Raw genomic sequence first — 23,935 nt, forward strand, 5'->3', positions numbered from 1 at the left:
TCTATAAGAGTGGAATTTGGACATAATGGTTCATTTTCCTACCTGTAGAAATCTTTTTTATAAGGAAATTTAAGACAAAGAGAGTCCTACACAAGGACACTCAGGCTCCTTAATGAGCTAGTGACTTTTCTGTGTTAAAGTCATACCCATCTATAACGTCCTCACCTTCTTTTAAATCTGGTTATTTGATTAAAGCCTTTTGCTTTAAGTTACATTGTACAAGGAATGTAGCTGAGAAACACTGCTTGAAAACAGGATTTTTTCCATCAAAATGAATGTTGTGGGATTGAAAAAAAATACATAGGTAGAACTATGAGTATTCTTGTAGTATGTGTGTTGCTTAGGGAGTCAATTGTTTCTAAACTTAATTGTTCATGTTGAAGAAATACAGAGCTTTTCTAGTCAAATTAACAGTTCTTTTTATACTTGCAACACTAAAGAAAATTGTCAAGTAATCATTTATTTCAGCTGAATATCTGTATATTTGAAAACTAAACTGAAAATAATTTCAATAATTACATAGGTTGAAGACAGGCAACAAAGTTGTTCTGTGTGTGAGATAACATCATGAAAGATTTGTAAGTCTTGACACTGGTCTAGTGCTCCACTTGATAAACTGTGCATATCCTTTTTCTCCTTCTTACAGTAACATTACTGCCCAGTATTATATATATGCCATGTATACCAGGCTGTATTTGGTACCAGAAGGCTATGATGGGAAGCTGCTTTGCCATAGGATAGAGCAAGAATACAGTGTTGGGCCTTTGGAAGTAAATCGTGAGGCAATTCTAAGAACCAGCACAAATTTGAGCACTGGACAGCTACTCTACACTGATGACAATGGATATCAGATTCAGAAAAGACCATTCAAGACATATGTGAATAACACAGCAGCTCGGGTAAGTGACAAGGCATAATCCAAACTCAATCCAGTTTTTATCTTCATTCTCCATTACTTTTACCTAGGTTAATATCAACACTGTGTGACTTGCTATGTGTTTTCAGAACTATTATCCTATGGTCCAGACTGCCTACATCGAAGACAATGCTACAAGGCTGACTCTGCTTGCAGAACGAGCTCATGGTGTCTCAAGTCAAGGGAATGGACAAATGGAGGTAACAAATAGGCATGTGTGTTGGTTGGTGTTTTTTTTTTTTTCTCCCAAGGAGAAAAAATGGCTGGTAACTGTTGTGATACTTACCTTATCAATACAGGTGATGCTTCACAGGAGATTGTGGAACAACCTTCAGTGGGACCTGAATTTCAACCTCACTTTGAATGACTCTTCAGTGGTTCATCCTGTGTTTTGGCTTATTTTAGGAACCAAATCTGCCACTACTGTTTTGTATCGGACAAGCCAGCAGGCTTTAGAACACAGGCCAATTGTAATGTTTGGACAATTTTCAGGTAACTCCTTCCATCCTCTGTGCTATCTTTAGCCTCTGAATGACTTACTTGTTTTGCTTTGATTTGTGCTGTTAAGTTTGTAAATGCAGACTTCAAGCCTCCTGTGTGATGAAGTTAGTATACAGTGAGTTAGAAGGCAGATTGAGAGACTGTTAATTACATTGCATTAATTTCAAATATGGATGTTGTCCAAATCTATGAAATGTTTCTCATTATGTAATTATCTCTTACTCCTGGAGGAGAATAAATTTTAAAGCATCTAATGAGAACAAAACGTCCACACAGGGAATTAGTGCAAAATAGGTAGTAGATCATACATCAGCTTCCTGAATGCTGAGTCTTTAATGACCTTTTTCAAGTCATTCTTTTAAAAATATTTGTTTGACTTGTTAACTAAAACTAAAGCCTGGTAGTGGAATAGCAACTTCAGGGTGCAGTGAAATCTGCTTTGTTGGAAGCTTCCCCAGCAGTTAAAATCATTCTGCTTTCTGCTTTGTATCTCAGAAGGCCTCAGAGGAGAAAGTCTAGCATCTGCTTTGGATCTGCCTTGGCAGAAAAAGCAAAAATCTCTTTACCCTTGCACAGTACTGTAGCCAGCCGTGTGTGTGTGATGGATGTTTGACGTCCTTTTTTGTTTCTTTTTGCATGGAGGAGATAAACCAGAGCTACCCAGACAACTTCAGCAGAAATCAGTCCACAGTTCTCCTGTAACTGTCCCACCCAATCTTCATGTCCAGACCCTGAGCATTCCAGGGTGGAGATACAGCTCTAATCATGCAGAGCAGGTCCGCAGCATTCGCATGGGTAGGTCCAAAATAGTAGCTGGATGTTATATTTCAAAAAGCTGGCTTTCTGTTTTTCTGTCTTCTGTGAATAATATATTTATTTATTCAAAGTGTTAAAATCCTTTATCAAGACAGTTAATTATGCCCTATGATTGCTCTACTCAATTACGAAAATACGTCTCCTGTATGAGTTAGTGTTATGTTCTGTTAACGATGGGAATGAACTGAGTACTTCTTGTTGTTAATGCTCTAGCTAATCTTTCAAAATGTGAATTAAGTTCAACCCCTGAGAGTGTAAAACTCAAAAAATGCTTGAAAACTGTTTTTATTTTTCAATATAAGAAAATGCTTGTATTTTGTTTTCTCTTAAAGGTAAACAAGATGATGCAGACTTCAGTCGTGTCCTGCTAAGAATTAGGCACCTGTATGAAGTTGGAGAGGATCCTGTGCTGTCTCAACCTGTAACAGTGAATTTGAAGGTAAATCTAATCCTTCTGGGTTGAACAACACTGAAGGTGGTTTTGTTCCAGAGAGAACAGGTTGTACCATGAAATGTCCTGGGTGCTACAGACACCATGAAAGGTGGATATGATACTGTATGATCTGTATGAAAGGTTGAGATGATACAGTTACTACTGTAAATGTAGCCTCAGAGGAAAGCAGGTCTTATTTTTAATCAGCTTTGCACCATAGAAGCTCTTACTTCATATGAAATTGCCATAGGTACAGTATGATCTGCATAAATGTCTGTAGGACTGGTTCCATTGAGCTCTTGGCTGTATAACACTTCCTTAGCAGAGGGTGAGTCTATTTGGCTGTTTCTTTGGTTATGGCAAGTTGTACTTACAGTTAAATAAATGTGGACAGAATTAAAGAAAGCAAATATTTTTCCTCTATATTTTATTTCTGCGGGTTAATGAAACTTTCATCACTTCTGTCATACTGTGTATTTTGAGTTTCTTGTTTGTCCAGTCTTTCATGTAGAGGTAGATTGGTTTATAATACATGGCAGGTGTATGTTTTAAAACATGAAATTGATTTTGATGACAATAACAGGTGGAACAAGGTGTAGTGTTCTCCATTTTGTTTTTAAAAGTTCAGTAAGAATTTCAGTTCTTGAGCGTTTAGTAAACTCGGAACTCTGCTACAACGCAGAGGAGGTTCTCAGCATCTCAGCTTCTTAGTTGCAGCCTGGTGAGTCTGTAGTTGCCTTTGTGTTGTGGGACCTAGCAGACTTTTGAAGTCTCTACTGCTCTCCTTGGCAGATTAGTGCTATAGATGAAGTTCTGCTCTGGACTAACTGTGTACTAGACCATTGGGTGTTAAGCTAGTCTCAGCAAATTGTGTTTCTTTACTCGCAGTCTTTGCTGAAGGGATTAGGATCAGTGAAGTCAGTGGAAGAGCGATCACTCACTGGCACCTGGGACATAAACACTTTGAAGCGGTGGAAGTGGAAGACTGCACAAAATCCAAGCAAAGGTAGGTGAAGCAAGGTGGTTGGTGTCTGTATTACTGTTGAAGCTTGATAAGTTGTCTGATTGAAAATATTTCTGTATTTGCAAGATTAAAGATCTCTTCATCTGTATGACAAAGTGCCTGCAAGCAGTAGCATTTAGCAAAGACTCCCTGCAATCACTGATGGCTTGTTTTGCCTGGAAATGTCAACTCCAGAAAATTTCAGGCTTTTATCTGTCCAGATACAAGTGGCTACTCTGTGAAATCATATTTGTGACACCTTGACTTTGTTAGATGCTGATGAGTTGTGTTAACTTAAGTTTAAGCCTATGCTCTGGAAAAACAGACAGCTGGAATTAAAAACCCACCGGTGTAATCAGCTTGAAGGACTGTGTGTGGATAGGATTCAAGTTAGGGCTGACACTCCGGTTAAGTTCTGTGAGTGACTTCATTTCTCATTCCAGTTAGTTGCTTGGACATTCTCCTTACTATCGCTTACCACCATATATGTGCCTTGTAAAAAGCTTGCAGACATTTTGGCCTGGGCTAGCTGGAAGTTCAGAGCTCTACTTGACTTGCAGCTAGGAACTTGCTTGCTATTTAATCACGATGAAGAAAAATGCATGACTGTGGAGTTGCTTGCATGGTATAAGTCAATATGCAAAAAGCAAATGTATATTTTAATAATATGCATAAGTGCATCTTAGGTCCCATGCTACTTATGCCTTAAGAAGAACCTGCTCAGACACTAGCTTTTATGTGACAGATGAGTTAAAACTTTTAAGATAGAGTAATATGTACATTTGAGTAAAGCTGCTGCTTGAATAAATTACCACCTTTTCTGTGTCTTACAGGATTCTCCAACAGTAGAAACATATCACGAGAATACATAGTGACTGTTCACCCAAAGGAAATAAGAACTTTCTTTGTATACTTTCAAGATCAATAAAGTTTGATGTTATATTTCAGGACTGAATATGTAATAGCTTCCAGCTTCTGTTTAAAGACATGCGTGATGGTCTTGGAAAACATTCTACTGCTGTTAATGAAAGGAATAGCCATTTTGGAATAAACTCTAAATTTAATTAAACTGTTGGCCTGTGTTGTGGGTATTTTTGTTGGTTAATCACTTACAACGCGTGTTTTCTGAAATGTATTCAATTTGAAAATACAAAAATGACCTTAATGTTTCAGTGCAAGCATTCTTGAACACTTTCATATTTGCTGTGGGCAGTTTAAAAGTGACTGTTTCTATCATGTTTCATTGTGGATACTGTCAAAATTGTATTAGTCCACTAGTCTGGAGTTTTCTTTCTTACTGTGGGAGTTTCAAGAGTCTTTTCTCAGGGTTTTTATTGTTAGAGGAGATGACTTCCAAGTCACAAAGCAGACATTTGCCGAATGTCAGTCTGTTCTATATGACTGTCATGTTTTTGAGCTACTTTGTCTTTCGGGCAACAACTACAAAGCTTCTGCTTCCCTGTAAACTGGAGTTGAATATTCCTCTGCACTAAGGTCATTAAAATTGACTAGGTTTGCTTCATGCTCTCCCATCAGTCTTGTGTTCTGGGTAAACTGGAACTAGTCTGGGGACAGAAGATGAATTGCCACATGGCTCCTAACTAATTCATTACGTACCCTGCAGCAGGAGCACTGTTTTTATGGCACTGTGAACTTTCATACTTCTCAGGATCAAAGAACATGCACAGTAGTAACAGGAAATGTTACACTAGCATCAAGTTCTAGTTAGTTATGAAGGGCTGTGTTTAGAGAGAAACTGGCAGGAACTGTAAATTCTGAGCAGGTCTGACCGAGCAGCAGCTAAAGGAAACACAGACAGTGGCTGGCTTTCCTAATAGCTGTTATGGTTTCGGGTTCAAAAGAAAAGTTGCATTTTTCTTAGCTCTAAACGACGTGAAGCTGTAGAGTCTGATTCTGTTCACGTGCCACTGGGTATCTCCACTTATTTTACTTGTTCACTATGAAAATGCATGTGGCTGAGGTGAGAATCAAGTCGGTGACTTTACTGAAGTGATAGAGATGAATTATCCTTGGTACGTATAATGCTGAACAAAACTAGTTCTGACCAGCAGACGTGAAACTAGACGTGAAACTGAAAGAGAAAATACAGAGGATATAAAGGGGAAAAAAAAAAGGTGCCTTTTAGTCAATTAATAATTCCAGATCTAGAATCATGTAAAAATTATGTTCTGCTCTGGTAATTCTGATGTAACTCAGCTGTTCAGCAATAATTTCCTCCATGTGGAGACACAGCTCAAGAACAAAGGAGACTGTAAAGTACAGCTGTTGTGAAATAGCTCTGCTGGAAGAGCTGCACTGGTGGTCAGCTTTTCCACAGAGACAGCCTGTTTATGCTAACTGATGGCATCTCATTAAAACCACCACAAAAACTGCCACTTTTCAGTTCCTGGGTGAAGAGAGGCTTTGTCATATTTTCTATTGGTTATTCTTCACACCTGGCTATAAATATTTTGTGATACACCAGTTTAACCTGCCCTGCTGCAGGGAAAGGCATTTTTCTGCAACATTAAGCCCCTAGGGCAGGTACACTATAACTAGGATGCAGTAAAGCATGATGGCAGCTATTTTCATTTTGTTTTGTATATGTACCTGGAAAATGAAATATGTTTGGCTGAGTCACTTTGCTTGGTAATCTTTTCTCGATCCCTACGTTGAGTAACTGTGTATTACAATGGGTGTACTGTGTAGGTCACACAGCAGTATGATTTCATATTTTTGTGGCTGGAATGGTGTTGACTAATGCACGTGCTGGTAACAGCAACCCGTGCAGGTAGATTATAAAAATTGAGCTGTTTCTTCCATGGACAAGGGAAATCCTGCCCAAAAAGTACCTGCTCTGCAAGAAGTATAGGATGCTACAACTGCTAGCTCTGGGCACTGCTTTCCCAGGTTTTTATATTTCTAGGAGGCTCTGTTAAAACAAATCCTGCAAAAACTTTAAAAAGAATACCTCATCACCAGCTAATTTATCGGTTTTGTTTGTTTGTTAACTTCAATTTGTACCGACTATCTGGTTTAATGGGGGGAGGAGGCAGGCATGGGACAACATTGGAATATTTTATCTGGAGTTATTTGAGTGCAATTAGCCATCAGGGAATAATTTGCCAGAGTAGAATCCTGTATTCCACTGGAGACATCCAGGAAGGTGGTCTGTTAAAAGCATGGCGTTCCTCCAGAAGATGTTGCTGCATATTTGATACATTCTTCTTCATAAGAAATCTCAGCTCGAATGGAAGCCTGCAGCCATTCAAATCTCTGTAGAGGGACCATAAACCAAATGATCCAACTATTCATCCTTTTTCTTTCCTCACATGCATCAGGACAGGGAGGGGAGATATCGCAGTGCTACATCAAAACTAAGTAGAAATCAAAGCATTCAGTGCTCACCTAGCACTTCAAACCATAGATAGGAAGGAAAAGAGGGTGAATATAATATCACAAGCAGAGGAAAAAGTGCATGCAAGCAGCATGTTTGTGCTGTGGTAAGTAATCTTTGTTTTAATTCCAGGTGGAGTTAGGGAAGTAGCAGTCACAGAGTGGAAGAGTTCAGAGGGCATAGCAAGGTACCTGGATGTTGAGAAAGGAGAACACGTGAAGAATGAGACTCATATGACAAGTCTGAAGTCTAGCATCTTCTGAAAACACATTGTCTTGGTCGCAGCTCCTGGCTGCAAAGTCTGCAGGATGCTTCTGTTCTGGATCTTGTGAGAGACCAGTTTATTCAGTCTGGGAAGGCAACTGTATTTGTTCCATCATTTTGTGCAATTTTGAGGGGTAGGAGCCTGAACGTGCTTCTGAGGTGCTACAGTTCTACTTTGGGAATAAAGAGTGACCCTCAGTAAACCCTGTTTTAGCCCCTCTCCCAGTGCATGAGGCTGCCTTTTCATGTCTCCAGGCTTTAGCATTGCTCAGCATCCGATATGGCTCAGGCAGCAAAAACACAACTGTCACATAGAAGTAGAAGAAAACTACTTCCAAATGTCAAAGATGTCGGGTTTTGCCTGTTTGCCAGCACGTGATCAAGTTTGTTAAATTGTGTTTTTCTTCCCATTGCCCTGTTCTATCTCAAATAATTGCAGTTACATCCACTAAAGTACATACTGGTTACGTGGGCTCACAAGAGAAATGCCTCTTTGTTAGTTTTTTATTTCCTAGGAAAAGTCCATTTATAGACCTTACTTTACATTAAGCCAGACGCAAACCTAAATTAAAGCTAAATGAAATGGTTCCTCTTTCAAGATAGCATTTACATTGCTTGAGAAGGTATTCTTCATGAATGTGTTGATACCACTACCCTGAGCAATTTTTTGTTGTGTAAGAATTATACTCTTTTAAGGGAAATGATTGCAGATCACTTCTCTAATCATGAGGTCAGGCAAAAGAATGACTTTCACTCTAAAATTTATTTGAAAATTAATTGTGGTATGCACGATTGGCATATTTGTTTTGTTGGTCTGTGTGTGCTGTGGAGCCGTTTTTCTACTCAGATGTAATTTATTAGTCTTTGTTGAAAAACAGACTGGGTGGGCTTTATTTCTATGCTAATAAATGCTTAAAGAAAAACCCTAGAGATTATATCAAATTAAGTTTGATTTTTTCTTTTGTTTGGGTCATAGCTGGACAAAATTAATATTGTGGATGTATCGTATAAAGCTCTGCTGACTGTCATGAGAAGGTATGAGGTCTGTTTTGCTGAAGTTGGGTACTGAATAAAAAGACCAAGTGCTTTGCATGGTGTGCTTGAGTTAGAGGAGGAATCATGAGTTAGGAATAATAAAAGACACTTTACCATTTTCAGAACTTTCTTTTGGCACATCTGCAACTTTCAAAAGCATTATGATTTGAAGAAGAGGCTGAAAGGGCAAATGTGAATTTGAACATTTTTTTAAACGTTTTTAATGAAGCATGTTTAACTTAGTACCTCATAGCTTTGTTTCAAGTATCAAAATTTCAAGTTAAGTTTCCATAACAAATGAATGTGAATGGGTTTTGCTCCATCTTCTTTTTCTACTGCAGCAGGCCTACAGACCTTGAGTTTCACACACAATCTCCTCGAAGCTGCTGCAGTTTAATAAAGTTTCCTAGCGATACCTGAAAGTGCTGCTGACATCAATACTCATTGCAAGATTTCTAACAAATGAGATGTGTAAGTAAGGGAGAGGGGGCTTAGATCCTCCTTAGATTCAGACAGTTTAAATGTCTTTTCATTATGCTTCCACTGGTGTTCTCTGAACACCGTGGGTTAAAGTTTTGGGGAGATGGATTTGCACAAAGTATGAGGAAGAGACCGGCTGTAACTGTCCCTGCCTCCCCGAGAATGCAGTGTCTCTGTGCTGAGCAAACATTCCCAGCACACCAGGAAGCTACACATTTACAGAGTCCAAATGTGTGGATGCATTTTCAAAGGTTTAGCAAGTTTCAGATGAAGAAAGCAAGCTGCAAATAATCTTTCTATAGTAGATATCTTCCTGACCCACACAATCATTTGATGCAATGCACTTCCCTGGCAGCCCAGCTGGCTTAAGAAATTTTCTCACCATATTTTGCTACCCACTCAGTAGTACCACAATAAGAGTTTTTGCAGTTGTGTTGTAAACTGGTACAGTGAACTAACCCGGGCTAAAAATAAACTTGTTTCCCAATCCCTTTTTCTGTGTGCTAGTTCATTTCATCTCTGACAGTAGATGCTTTAGATTAGAACTAGAGCATCTTTCAGAGTAAATATAAACCGCTATCAGTGCTGCTAGGAAAGTTTCACCTGGTCTCTAGACAAAGTATTCTGCCTGCTAGAGCTGCCAAGCTCTGTACCTCAACACTAAATGGAGAAATGTACATATTTATATACAATAAAAGCTAACTTCTCCTGTGGGTTTACGTGTGTACTTGACTTAGTCTATGCTAAAGATAATGTGAATGTCAATACTAATACAGATAATGGAATTAAATAATGTCTTTAAGTACAATTTATTTAATATATCCTTTAAATCACTTCAATTTAAAGATACTTATTTTGCCCTCACTAGGGTAGCCAGCTGGATAGCATCAGATGGGGATAGCCTACAGCAAAGTCCTAAAATTCACTGTCTTTGTGGCATGTTTATCTTTGCTGTTATCTTGGGGGTGGTTTTGTGTTTAACCTGGCAATGTACATGACACTGGAAACTACTTCAGTAAGGCAGATGCTGGGAAGCAGGCAGACATGCATCATGTTTTGTTGCTGACAAATGAGAACAGTGCTTCAGGCTTTAAATGTGGCTGTGTCTTCATTACAAATTGGAGTTCTGCTGTTCTGGACACGTGCCTGCTGCTGCTAAAGCCAGATGTTAGCACTAGAACTTTTCGTGGGTAAGACAGGTTTGTGTCAAGTCCTTAATTTAACCAATTCATGTTCTATTTTAGTCATCTTTTTTTAAAACTTCTGTCACTGCAATTTTGATGTAATACAACTGAACATGTTTGTGGAACAATTTTGTGTGGCCTGCTATTTATGCATTTGCAACATCTTCTGTCAAGGGAATAAGACTGGATATGTTTTGCCTTCCCCATTTCTAGCCAGACTGTATAAATGATTCTGAATTGGAGACAAAAATCAGTGCTGGAAAACATTAAGCACCATACAGGTATCTGTATTTAAAGATTTTATTTTTAATAATTGGAGGGAGATGAGTTTCATCAGCATGGTCGTTAACTTAATGACATAACTGTACCTTATTTTATATAACCAATCTTCCCCAGCCAGGCCTTAGGTAATATACATGACACTGATAATGCATTAAGGCAGCAGCACCGCAGTGCTAATAGTAGGGCATGTGGCATGCAGAGTGTAGAGTCCTACATCATCTCCTGCTGGTGGTGTGTGGTGTTGGGCCCATTGCGAGCGCGGTATCTGAAGTCAGCCTTCTTCCAATGCTCCCCACAATGGGGCTATGCTGCTGTAAAGATAACAGGAAGGAAAAATAGGCAAGATTTCAGCAACATGACAACAAAACATGTAATAAAGAAATACAGGAGTAATACTTGGTATCAATGTAACGTATGTATAAACATGGTTTCTTTGGCTTTGGATAAAATTACTCTATTTGGATGGAAGAGGCTAACAAGCATGGGAACAGAGTACCTAAAGAAGCTTAATCTTCATAAAATGAAGGGTTGCAGAAGTGCCATGCTAAACTGAAATGGAATTGCTCAGGTATTGAAAATCAGCTCTGCGTGTCATACAATAAAGAAATAAATAAATGAGAGAGAGAGAGAGAGAGACTGCCCGTGAGGAAAGGTAACCAGTTATGGCATGAGGGGATCTTCTAGAAGAAATGTTCTGATTTCAGATGGGATAACTGGGCTGTGAAGCAGAGGCAGCTATGACTGCAATCTCAAGAAAGAGTGTAGGGAAAAACTGGGTTGTGTGTAGGTCTCTGTCGTCACCATGGGAGGGAAGAGGAAGCTGGGTTACAAATCTGACACGCTTTCATTTGTTGTTTTGCTGATCTTCGACAAAGACAACCTGATGCAAGTACTAATAATCCTGCGTGATGATCATAATTTCACTGAAACTTCTTTTGACAATGTGTTTTGGCTCCTTAGGTAAGTGCTGTATATTGTTTTCCTTTTTTTATAGTTAATCACTTGTAATACTTGAGCTAGATTTAGAAAAAGGAGAAGAAAAATGTTCTCAAAGTATATAAGCCTCAGACTTGTGTGTGTGTGTATGAGGCAAGGAAAATGTAACGTATATTATCATAATGTAGAAATCAAAGTGTGGGGGTAATCAAAAAGCATTTTTACCAAGAAATTGTTGTGGAAAAAGTGTAGAGGAACAAATCTTAAACACCCAAAATGATGCTAGGTTAATGCAAGCGCTGTTTTTGTTAGACCTTTGCACTTGAATAGTTACCGTAGCAAACACCAATTGTAGAATTTTAAAATGTTGAGGCTTTCTTCTAGAACATGCAGGTACCAAAATCTGAAGCAGGTCAGGTTTCATTTTTCTTCAATACAAATTGCATTGGATAATGCTGAATGCTTGTAGTATAACCTTAAAAAAATAAGAGGGAAAGAAACAGAGAAAATAAGAAGTGAAACAACAACAAAAAGATATTTTTAGTGGTGAGGTTTTTATAAAGACATTAAAGCAACAAGACCAATGTAACAAAGCCTGTAACACAACTGTGTTTTAAATGAAAAAACAAGTGAGCAGAAGAACTGAAATTAATGATCAGTTCTTTGAACAGCTTCTAAGTTGTTGTTTATACACTACAATTCTTTCCCTAATTTTTCTGCTGTTTATTACGCCTATACTGCCCATGTTGTTCTCTGCTTTTAATTTATGCAGACTGTTTTAGTCTACATTTTAATGCAAAGTAGTGCTGTTATCCACAAACTGACAACAATAAATATACTGCCTTCTTATTTGGAAGGAGCCTACACGGCAAGTGAAAAAAGGTTGGCTTTTAACATGAAGTACTCATAGCTCATGATAGAAATTCAAACTGCTTTTGTAAGCCTCTGCTCCTGTTGTTTGTTTGTTTTTTTCCATCTATGTCCAACACGAGTTTTTTAAGTGATCTCTGTGTGAGGTGGTCAGGGTTCTTCATAGTGCAGCTGGGGGCATTGGGGTGGTTGAAATGGAGCTGTTGTTGAGCACTGCGCAGTGGAAAAAATAGAGGTGCTGAAATTCATTAGGTATGATGAATATTTGCCTTCTTCTAAGAGCAAAGGAAAAACATAATTTGTGTAATTCTGATAAAACTTGACATTTTAGGACTAGATAAGGGCCAAATCATTGCATTCCTTATATATTGTTGTAAAGTGAATCTCAATTACAGGATAAAAACTGGAAGAAAATCATGCAGGTTATGCTCACTATGTTCCTTACTTCATAGTAAGGAACTTCATAGTTTTTCTAGCACGTACACATGCGAGAAGAAAAACAATTCTTCATGCAGCATAATAATCATAAAAATCATAGAAATTAATGGTCTCAGCAGTCTGAGAATACTTTTTTTTATAGCACTGGCATATTTGTTATGAGCATCAGTGTCATTAGAATTGAGGGGGGGGGGGAAGTTATCTGATAACCATGGAGTAATCTCACATCAGAAGAACATTTTGTATATTGTTGCACTGTACTTCATGTAGATAATCTTGCATCTTGGTGGCAGGTAATGAAGAGATTCAAAGCAAGAAAGGTTTGCTTTCCGCTGACACTGTGCGAGTCACACTGAGCTAAAAGTTTTGCCACAGACCTGATGAAATTATTGTGGTCTGAGTGGAATACTAAACCACTTCTGCAGCAGCAGCTTAAAATGAAAGACATTTAAAAAAAAAAGTACAGAACTCAAAACAAAAATGCTGTAATTCTTGTCACTAATTAGAAGCAGGGCAGGACAAGGACTCCCACATCGTGACAAAAAATTGTAGTGGGTTTTTCATTCATTTTGATAAGTATTTCATTATTGATGAATCATTCTGGATGATTCCTTTTGGTCATTCTTTATCTGGCAGACAAAAACAGAGTGGTTTAAAAAGTTTCAAACTCAACTCTTACAAAGCTTTTTATTTAGAAGAAAAAAAATGCTTATCAGCAAGTACAAAGAAAAACTTCGTGTTACGCACAAACAATGATGGAGGGATTTAATGCACTGACTAAAATTTCCTTTAGCTGTAATGTAATTGCCAGTATTTAAGACAGAAGTGCATAGTAACTAATCTTTAAAAATTAATGTCATAATTATTTTATAGTGTTAGCATTTATAGTATTAGCATTATTTTAAATACTATGATTGTAGATGTTACAGGTGTTATGTCATCTTCTTGCCTCTTTCATTTTAAATGTATGTGTATTTCTCCCACTAGCTACAGGTCCCAATAATTTAACAGTCATCCAAACACCAACAAAAATACATCTGTCAATTGGAGACTCCACTGAAATTGCCTGTATTTGGGAAAAATCAATTATAAGATATAGAATAAGCTGGTATCTTGTTACTAAAGAGAATGTAACAAAAACTATATCATCAAGCCTTCTCTATTTACCCAACGTCACCCATGACAACAAGGATGTGCTAGTGCTAAAAACTGTCAATGTAAATGACACTGGATTTTACTACTGTGAGATAATTATTGAAATACCTTTCTGTAAAAAACTCTGTGGAAGTGGAACAACTTTGATCGTTGAAGAGAAAGGTAAGCTAGCATGAGCATGTGCATGCCTCTTAGATTGTCATCGTAGTCTTCAGTCTGAACTGCTACATATTTCCTCTCTCTCCCACATACTTCTTTCAACACTAAACATCTCAAAATGAGTGATATGAACAGAGGGAGGACTTGACTGACTCCTTATGACAATCACTTTATGGTCTCTGCCTTAACATCCCCAGTGTGAGACATTTGTTTTATTCTCTAAGGGTTTTTTTTTTTAAAGTAGAATTAGTACTGTTAGGGTTCACAAAGTCTGTGTATCAGCAGCATATTTCATAAAATCCCTTCTTTAGAGGTATCCAGTAAGGTGTAGACATGAGACGATGAATTTATCTGTTGTGTGTTGTGGATCTGCTGAAATAATCACATGGTCACTCTGTCCAGTAATATGCACTTTATCTTTTTTTTTTTTTTTTTTTTTTTTTTTAACATGTTCTTAATAATAAAAAATGGGGAGGAATGAAACCAATATGGGAGATGTATAATGTCTATGAGAATTTTTGTCCATTAAGTTCTGACAAATTCTTTTCTTGTGGTGGTTGTCTTTAAAGGTTAGTATGTGACATTAACAGAGGGGAACAATTTAAGGTCCCAGTTCTGAATTAAGCATTGAGAACCATTAATACAATGCGTATTCATTCACAATTAAACTTTTAGACAGTGAGGATGAGATATGCTTTACCTAACATTAGAGCGTGTGTCATACCTGGAAATCACTTTATCTGATTTCTGTTACACACCTGTCTCAAAATACTATGCATCACTTCTTGAAAATGCTGATCTTTCTTTTTCAACCTCTCAGTTATAGAGAAAGACTAGGTGATTAGTTCTGAACAGACCTTTAACATTATCACGTATCTGATATTAGCTGCTTGAGTCATGGGAATTGACCTTTCTGCTCATTCAGCACAGCCCAGTTTTGGATACTAATTTACACTTCTGACCAACTGATTGTCCAAATGGAGGCAGAAAACTGACAAAAAATTTAGGGAAAAAAAAAAAAAAGTGAATGAAAGTGTTTTCCTTAAGAGAATTAAATGATACCATCTATCATTTGGTCAAGTATTAGTAGGTTTAGAGCGGAGCAGAAAAGATTCATATTCACTTAGTGGGGGGGAGAATGATTTTCATTACTGTAGGAATAGTGAGCTATAGGAGGGATTGATGTTAATGATCATCATGTAGGCATCCATCAGGAATGAAGAAGTATGAATGACCTTGCACATGGGTAGGGAGGATAGACTAATTAGATCCCAAAGTTCTTTCAGTTCTTTTGTTTTATTTCATTGTGATGCTTTTCTGCGATTGTGTCTTTGAGTTGTGTATAACTTTACCTTAAAAATGTAATTGCAGCAGCTCAGTCATCGGAGAAGAAAGTTTTGGCAGTTTGGGCCATCATTCCTTTCTTAGTGGCAGTGGGAAGCTTGTATTGCTGCTACAAAAAGAAACGGAACTCAAACCTTTCTGGTGAGTGGCAATATTTCCATTAACACATAGTTTCTAAGCCAAATGCTTATTTTGAGGTGGCTGAACAGGTGCACTTGAGGCATCACTGAGAAGAATTTCAAAGTATAACTTTTGCTCACCTACTCTTGACCTTCAACAGGCGCCCCGAGCTGAGCAACTTGAGAGGAGGGATCAGAAGGCACTGCTCACTGAATGTTCACTGTTCAAGTGAGCATTCTTGCAGCCTCTTGCCTCTGTTATTTCTCTTTACAGAAAGAGTGATTACTTAAAAAGCAACCTCCAGAATAACCAGATCTCCATCGCATAAGGTGTGCTGAGAAACCTGGAGGTAGCTGATTTCATCTGCAAGCTGAATAGTGCTCTAGCACCTGTCATTGACTAGTCATACACGAGCTCTTCACTCTTCATTTCAGTGCTCTATACATCTCTTTACATTTACTCTGGTAAACAGAATCACAGAATCACAGAATTTCTAGGTTGGAAGAGACCTCAAGGTCACTGAGTCCAACCTCTGACCTAAACTTACCAGTGTGAATCTGGAAATGGACAATAAGCAAGAAGTGACCATAACTTTCCTTTTGCTAAGGTTCTGCCCCACTTCCTATGCCAGAAGGAGGGCGTCAGGAGGAGCAGACCCTTGAGGCAGCAGAACTTTGTGGGAGAAATGAATCTACCAGTGAAGAAGCTGAATGGGTAAGTGGTTTATAAAAAGACTTTCTCTTGGTTTAAAAAAAAAAAAAAAAGAAAAAAAAAAAAAATCTTATAAACGCCAATGCTCTGAAATAAGGAAAAAGATGCTACATACTAGGAAAGTATTGGACAATGCTTTTATGTTTATATTTAATGACTCTCTTGAGTCTGAAAAGGAAGGCAGCAAAAAGTGAACATCAACAACATAAAGACAATGTGGAAGAAATGTTGAAGTCAAAAATGGCAATAATGTCACTTGTGTGTGTCTCTCTCTCAGGAGATTCATCCCATGTTTATTGAGCTGAGATGCTCAGGGAGTTTCCCCAGTGGTTCTGCCAGTTGCAAGGGAATCTGTCCCTTGAGGAAATTCTTGAAGCAGCTGATGATTTTTTCCACTGCTAAATTTTTCAGGTTCCAGCTTAAATCTAAAGTTTGCTGTAGCTTTAATGCAAACTCCAAATCCCATGGAAGCACACAAAACCCACTCTCCTGAGGGCCTCTGACTGTGCAAAAATGAGTGGAAGCATGGTCCGCATGAGTTACCCGTGCTTCCTCTTTGATATTCAGTCAGCAGGTCTCTCTTGGTGATCTGAACATATGTTATTAAAGCAAAAGCAGTAAACCTCCATAATGAAGCGATGGCTTTTTGTCTTCATGCTTTTACAACATCCACCTTTTCACTGTTTTACAGTCAGGGTTTTTTTTTATTTTTTTTGACACGTCTGTGAGCACAGACCTGTGTGCACATTTCAAAGAGATCACTATTTTTCAGGTTTTGCTAAAGAACTTACCTGAAGATCCAGAATTCTACATGTGCTTAGAAAATGAAAATAGGGTGATTTTTGCACAGTCCAGGATCTGAAGTTGTACTTGGATACTACGGCAGAATTTGCCTTTACAGACCTTACCTTTCAGTGTTAGTAATGAGTCACTCTTTCCCTTTGAAATTATATATCCATGGTTCTGTGACGTGTCTTGAGTATAAGTTCCTTTAAATAGACTTTACTGGAAAAAGTTTTGACTGAAGTTTTCCTTGCTTTTTAAGGCTGTGTCTACACTTTATGAATCACTTGATTCTTTTTACAATGAATCAAAATAAAAGATGACAAATCCACCGTCACTACTGTATCCAGTGCAAGAGATGAGCAAATCCCACAACAAGGGCAGCTGCAAAGTGTAGAACAAGAGCGAGGTGAGGATCTGCCATCTACTTTGACATTCAAAACTAAAGAACCATGTAATAAATACAATATGGTTAAACATTTTATGAAACTGAAAACATTATAACAATATGCTGCTGAAAAATGGATTACATGAGTTTCCTGCGAGAAGTATGCAAGAGGGACGATATACAAGAAAAAAGGTTGGTTTGAAAGAATTTTGAATGTTTTGTCACTAACTTTATTGTAAGGAGTCTGAATTTTGAGAGTATGTAAGTTTAGAAGACTGTCTTCAACTCTTTCCCCCCGTATCCAGAGTGCAGGAATAATAAAGGATGTATTATAGTTTGAAAAATCTTCTGGACTGAACAACTTTTTCCAACAAAAGCTTTTATTTAGCAGAAGGTAATGAAAGACTGCACATCATGGTCATCGCTTGAATAAACAGACAATACTACAAATAGGATGAAGTCCAGTCTCTGAGAAGATCATCCATGCTGACCACAGCATAGCAAAAGTGGTGTGCCAGGAGGCTTTATGTTGCTGTGGAAGCGTACATCTTCTATTCATTCACAGTGCTGTGAGAAGTATTCCAGAGAAGGTAGTCTCTTATATACAAAGAAATACTTGGTTTAAATTAAGTTGTATATAACATAGTTATGTATAATTATTGACTGCTCAAGGGAATTTGCCTGGAACAGATGTAAATGTTAACGCTTTTTCCCCTTTTGCCAGCTCTAAAACTTCATAAAATCACTGAAGAACTAAATCAAAACTGAAAATGTAAGTAAAACCTGGCTTCCAGGGTCTGATTAGAGGTGAAAAGCGTTGAGAGCAGAGCAACTGGCAGTTGTCCAAGGACTGCCAACTACAAAGAACAGATATTGGAAATGTGAATGTATTTATGTGACAGGTTTGTTTTGTCCTCTGAAGGATTTTCAGAGCTTAGCTGGAGGTGAGACCATCTTGCCGATGATGTAGGGAGAAACATCTCCACTGCTCTTCCAGAAGTTTGTTACAACCTGGGCAATGCAGTAGGCACAGACCAGCTTCCCCAGAGGCCCTGAAAGCAGTTGGCACTATCTAAATGTGTGACTGCCTTGCTGTTCAGCATCCTGCAATGAAATCTTTGGGACTGTACAGCACAGCTTGTGCTCTGTTTCTTCCTGTGCTATAGTGACTACAGTTTGCAAAGCTAGTTCTTGAAGCGCTGTAGCTCAGTTCTGGCTCCCTGCTTGGTGTGTGTCCTGGAATGTCCTGTAACCTGCCCTGAGGCATTCTGGAGAGTGTGCTGTTGTTCAAAATACTCTAATCGCTGCTTTGTGAACATATGCCGTATGAGAGAAACAGTTTCTTATACTGCGTCTTATACTACAATTTATGTATAAATTAAATAAAGCAAGAGGATTTTCTTTTCCTCCTTCCGAACTTCAGTCATTTTAAAATCTTATTAATTTTTGTCCTGAAACTCATTACAGATGTTTCCTATACTGCATGGTGAATCACTACCCTGTGCCATATTCTTTTGAGCTTCACAAACATGACTCTGCTATATTTCTGCAAGTCCTGTAACTTTGTCCCCTACACAAGAAAGTCAAAATTGGTAAAAGGGCTGATGACCTTCATACCAGGTCAAGAAAGTTATGCATCAGAGCTGTGAGTGAGTGTGGTAAATTTTGGTCACTCCATATATGTTACTGGTTATTTCTATATTTAAGCACTGTCAGAAAATGTATGATATTCGGAGAATTTTTCAAGGAAAACTACTAGATGTGGGTTGGTGGCAATCTCTTAGTCTGTAAATCATATTTTCATTAAAACACCAGAAACAAAATGTTGATTAAATGTGGTTCCTACCAGCAGAGTGTCACCTTTCTAACAGCTGCTCCTGTTTTGTATGTTAACATGGTAATTTCCAACATTTGGCATTTGAAGATTACCCCCAATTTATCATAACCTATGAGCCAGAAGGCTGTTTTCAGAGCTCCAGCTGGTGGCCCAACTCAGTCAAAAGGACTTTGACACCTGTGCATCATGTGTATCACCTTTCTCTGCTTCTGCACCACTTGTAAGTGACAAACCCTGCCCCAGGCAGGCAGACTTGTCAGGCAGAGTTTACCTTCTTCATTGTTATTTTGCTAGATTTAAAAGAAAAAGAGCTCTTGAAGAGAATCCTGGGCATTTATTTTTTGCCAGTTTTGGTGGTCATCATCTCTTGGACAGGCTGGTGCAAAGTGGTGTGTCCAACAGTTTGAGATTTAAAGTCTTACTTTAAGCACAGGCCAAAACACACTGACTTAAGAGCAAGACTGCCACAACATATTCTAAAGCCTTGTATGTCTTCTGCTGTGCTTTCAATGTCTCAGCAAAGTACTGGGCTTAGACACAGGCCCACAGCTGAGGCTCCCTCTCTGTTTTCGTCACACTCAGGGCACTGGTTTAGAGCACTGGACTTCTCAGTCTCTTCTATTCAACTTGAGACTGCTGCCCTCAGCTCTTTCTCTTCCTGCTCCATTGCACAAATTCAAGCTTGATTAATCTACCTGGCTCTTGGGCAGCCAGTCTTAGCAGCTGGTACTGGTTGTCTCAGTCAAACCATGCTTACTTTCCAAAGTAGTCCTTCATAGCATCTGTAGAAGAGGAGTCTGGAGCAGCATTTCTCCCTGCATAATGTCAGGCACCCTTGGTAGCAGGCAGGATGAGGCAGAGCCCCAACCACCATTCTGGCAAAATCGTTGTGTTTGTGTATGTGATGCTATGACTAATGTTTTTGTGTCTGATAATGGTGCTTTCAGAACGGCAGTGACATTAACTTGGTTGACTAAAATTCATTTGAAACCTGGTTTTATCTAAAGTGATTTCTCTGTACTGCTGACATCAAGAACTATTGCAAAGCTGCCAGCGTTCACAAAAACACAACACCTACAGCCTGGGCTTAAATTGACTTAAGGAAGCCTGTGTGCATTAGTTAAGAACACTCTCAGTTAAAAAACACTCCTCCGTTAGGCAGCTGTACCTCTGGATCCAGGCTACGTATATGGAGAAAAGCCAATCTACGCAAACAGGAAGGGTCTTATTTGAATGGTAATTCTTGCCTAGTTCTTAGCGTTGCTTAGGAAATAAAAATTGAAATCAATACTTTGAGATAAGACGTTTTGCTTGGTTTTCTATTAAAGACTATGACCCTCAACTACATCACCAATTTAAGGAAAAATACTGCTCTTACAAGAAGCACCTAAGGAGGAACTGGTGTATGTCATGGGGTCCATATGGTCTGTGTTTCCACTGACCTAAGGGCTTCTTATCTTATTTTTATTCTAGGTCTTCAAACATAAAGGCAATAGTGTGTGCTGCATTTATTTCAGTCAGACTCCAAACCAATGTCTATTGCCACATCCTCTGTAAATAACAGCAGAAACAAACCAGAGTAAATCTATGATATGATCAGAATTTATTTTTGCTACTATGCTTGTATTGGGTGGTTACTCTGAGGACAGCCATAAGCACTTTTATATTTTTTTAATGTCATCTTGTATCACTCTTTTTGGAACAGGAAACAGAAAATACAACTGAAAATTAGATATGAAGATCAAAAGAACATCAACCAATGTCTTTGAACATGAGAAAGGGCAGATGATAATATATTAACACTTCTCATTTTCTGTGTAGTATAATGGAAATTTTGTGATAAAGCAGCACTTTCTAATAACAGGGCTTTGGTTGTGTTGGGCTCATGCTGTGGGCTGGTAGGCTTTGGCCACTGAGAAGGGACACCAGTTCAATTCCTCATCCTTGTTCCTCTGGCCAGAGCAGAGCCAGGTGGCGGGACTCAGCAAAGCCCTGCAGTCATGTTAAATGGAGAGCATCAGTCATAGCTGGGGGACCTGGTGCCTGAGTGGGAGCTGAGACCATGGCCTGCATGGGTTGCTGGTGTTGTTCTGAGGGTGGATAGGGGGTGGACACCATCAGAGAGACCGGGCAGAAACATCGTACATGGCTAGAGCTGCTCTTATTGAAGTTACTTGAGAACTCTATCTCGGTAAAGTATCAGATTTACAAGGGTAGAGAAATATAGAAAGGATAGGGCAGAGACAGCAAGTGCAGCACCTGTGTTCAGCATTGTTACTGCAGTACAGACAGAAGATAGAGAAGTTACGCAAGGTAAGGGTTCAAGATACTAATGAAAAATTGGGTCTGCCGCCTACATCTGCCCTGAAATGCTCCATGCTCTGTTATCTGCTCATGTGCTTGTCTTGTCCTAAATGTCAGGCTCCTTGATCTGGGGTGAGCTATCTGCACACTGCCTGCCGCAGCGGGATTGCAGTCCATGGTTAGGGCTTCTGAAACTGTGTGAAAATAAATCATGAAAGGAAGTGATAGGTATTGTGCTCTGTTACTTTATAGCCTTTAACTCTGTAAAGAAAAAGAAAAAAAAAAAAGTATCTCTAATGAACACAGCAGAAAGGTATGTGGTGGTAAGGGGACAGACACAACAAAAATAGCCCAGGCCTGACTGGGTTTGCTCAGGCAGAGTGGCTCTCCTTTCTCGTGTTAGCAGCTGTATGATATTAAATACAGTTGGTCCTTTTAAGTTTGCTTTTTACATGCGACCTGACCTTAACCTAAACAGTCTAGAGCTAAACTACATTGGGCATGCTATTGAGCAAGAAAGGAAATGGAAAAAGCAGCTCCCATGTCATTGAAGCCCTGCGCGGGGGGAAAGTGAGCCGAGAGGCTGGTGGCTGGTTTCATGGCTCGCCCTCACGCTGCAGCATGGTGGGCACTGGGCCTGGGCTGAGCGCAGGCACCACAGATGGGCCGAGGATGTCTCCAGGGGGCCATAACCTCCCTTCTGGCCTCAGTTGGTGTTACTCTGCACCAGCATAGCCAAGAGCAGTGTGTTTGTCGCTCATTGTTTCTGCTCTGAAGCCATGTAATATTTTAACAGAGAACCGTCGTGCTTCATTTTGGTGGTGTTTCACCTCTGCTGTGGTGTCAATGCTGGAAGTTCACCTCATGACCTATGTTAAAACGACTCCCATTGAGCGTCCCCAACCCAGGGATGTTTCACTATCGAGCTTTAGTTAACTGGCAGAGGGTAGGCCCAACAGGGTGCTAAGGGGACCAGGGCTTAGGGCAGGTCTGGAAAGCAGTGGGGACCAGTCTCCTGCAATGAGGTCCATCACAGCCAGGCAGCTCCCAGTCCCATGGGCAGGAGAAGGAAGGAGGGCAAAGCAACATGCCGGCAGGGCATGAATCCAGGGAGGCGACAGCAGAGAGCGTGGAGATCGTGGTACCCAAGACAAGGGATGGATGGGAATGGAGCAGGACACAGGTTACAACAGCAACTGGAAACTAATGTTCATTTTGGTGTCTGCTTCAGTGACCGAGGCTGAGTGGTGCACACCTGGCACAGCTCTGTGCAAGCTGAAGTGAGCCCTTGAAACCGAATGTGCTTTGAGTTGCAAGTAACTGCCAGCCCATAGCACAGGCCTCCTCCTCTCCTTTTGAGGCATTTTTGAGCTTGTGAGATTTTAAACAGAGATGTCAGGTGTGTCCTACTGGAAGGTGGCTCATTCAACTTAAGAATACACAGGAACATACAGCTCTTGGTGCTCGTGTATTTATCCTGTTTAGAAATGAATGCAAAGTAAAACCTAGGATTTTATAAGCATTAAGGTACGGCAACTCACGATTGAACTGCCTGTGTGAGAGTAGCTAAGGAATCATGGTTCATAGAAATCATGACTGAAGCACTTGAGTGGACAGCTTCAGTTACCTCAGGGAGCGACCTCTCCTTCTGTCATTACAATAGGAACACAAAGATAGTCATGGAAGCCTTAATACGAACCTTAAACCTGAATATAGAAATCCTGTAAAGAGCATCCAGGAAATTATTCAATCATGGACTGAAAACTAGACAGAAGTATTTACACTGTAAATATTAATTTACTGGCTGTAGTATATTCATTGATTTTACAATCAAATATGGGTAAATCTAGTGCACTAGTAAATGTGTTTAAGACGAGTCAATATACAATGGTAAAATACGTTTCCCATGCTTCAGCTTTGCCTGATGGCAGTAATCTAACTCTCAATTCAGAAATTCACAGCCAATTAATTGACCTTGGTCTTCATGATTTTACCTGTCTTTAAACTTCATTTAAATAGTATGGGACTTTAATAATTGGATTTGTGAAATAAATGTTAAGGGTATTTTGAGAAGTAAATGATAATAAAATGGTAAAGACCAACGCATTTGGAAGAACCCTCAAAATAGCTAACAGAACTGATTCATCGTGTCACCAAGCACCACATGTGCTGGTAAGACCTTCTTCCTGTTTACACATTGCCATTGCCTGTTTAGTTTAATCACTTTGTGTTTTGTAGAATGATGTAGTAGCTGCATCATTTAGACATACGTAAATTTGCCGTGCATTGTGGAAACAGAATGACCTTTAAAAATCATTACCTAGACTTACAGCAAGTTTTCACAATCAGTGCAAAGGAAAACCCCACTCTTCAGTAAATAAAGTGTGTTGGTAAGCTAAATTCAACAGAATATCCAGGACACTGGAAAATATACTTTTTTAAAAATAATTTTGTCTTAGTGTGGAATATGCAATGCTTGTTTTTGAGTAAAATGCTACCCCCACACCAAGAGAAAAATAAAGTGCTTTTTAGTACTGCTGCTGAGATGGAACATATGAAAAACAGTAGATTCGTCATTT

At 39.1% G+C, this 23,935-nt stretch overlaps 1 protein-coding gene across 2 annotated transcripts in view; it reads left to right on the forward strand.

The window, feature by feature from the left end:
* The window catches only part of MAN2B2 (mannosidase alpha class 2B member 2), a 29,179-nt gene extending 24,483 nt beyond the window's left edge, over positions 1–4,696 (forward strand). The window contains exons 13-19 of one of the 2 annotated variants that reach the window (XM_084285966.1): positions 647–899; positions 1,006–1,116; positions 1,216–1,408; positions 2,060–2,212; positions 2,566–2,672; positions 3,555–3,672; positions 4,503–4,696. In XM_084285966.1, coding sequence (XP_084142092.1) covers positions 647–899; positions 1,006–1,116; positions 1,216–1,408; positions 2,060–2,212; positions 2,566–2,672; positions 3,555–3,672; positions 4,503–4,597 — 1,030 coding nt within the window. In that variant the 3' untranslated portion in view covers positions 4,598–4,696. The remainder of the gene's footprint in view (positions 1–646; positions 900–1,005; positions 1,117–1,215; positions 1,409–2,059; positions 2,213–2,565; positions 2,673–3,554; positions 3,673–4,502) is intronic. The other variant, XM_084285967.1, reaches the window with a different exon arrangement.
* The last annotated feature ends 19,239 nt before the right edge of the window (positions 4,697–23,935 follow it).

Source organism: Netta rufina (assembly GCF_964035555.1).
Source record: "Netta rufina genome assembly, chromosome: 4".
In the NCBI taxonomy this organism is placed as follows: domain Eukaryota; kingdom Metazoa; phylum Chordata; class Aves; order Anseriformes; family Anatidae; genus Netta; species Netta rufina.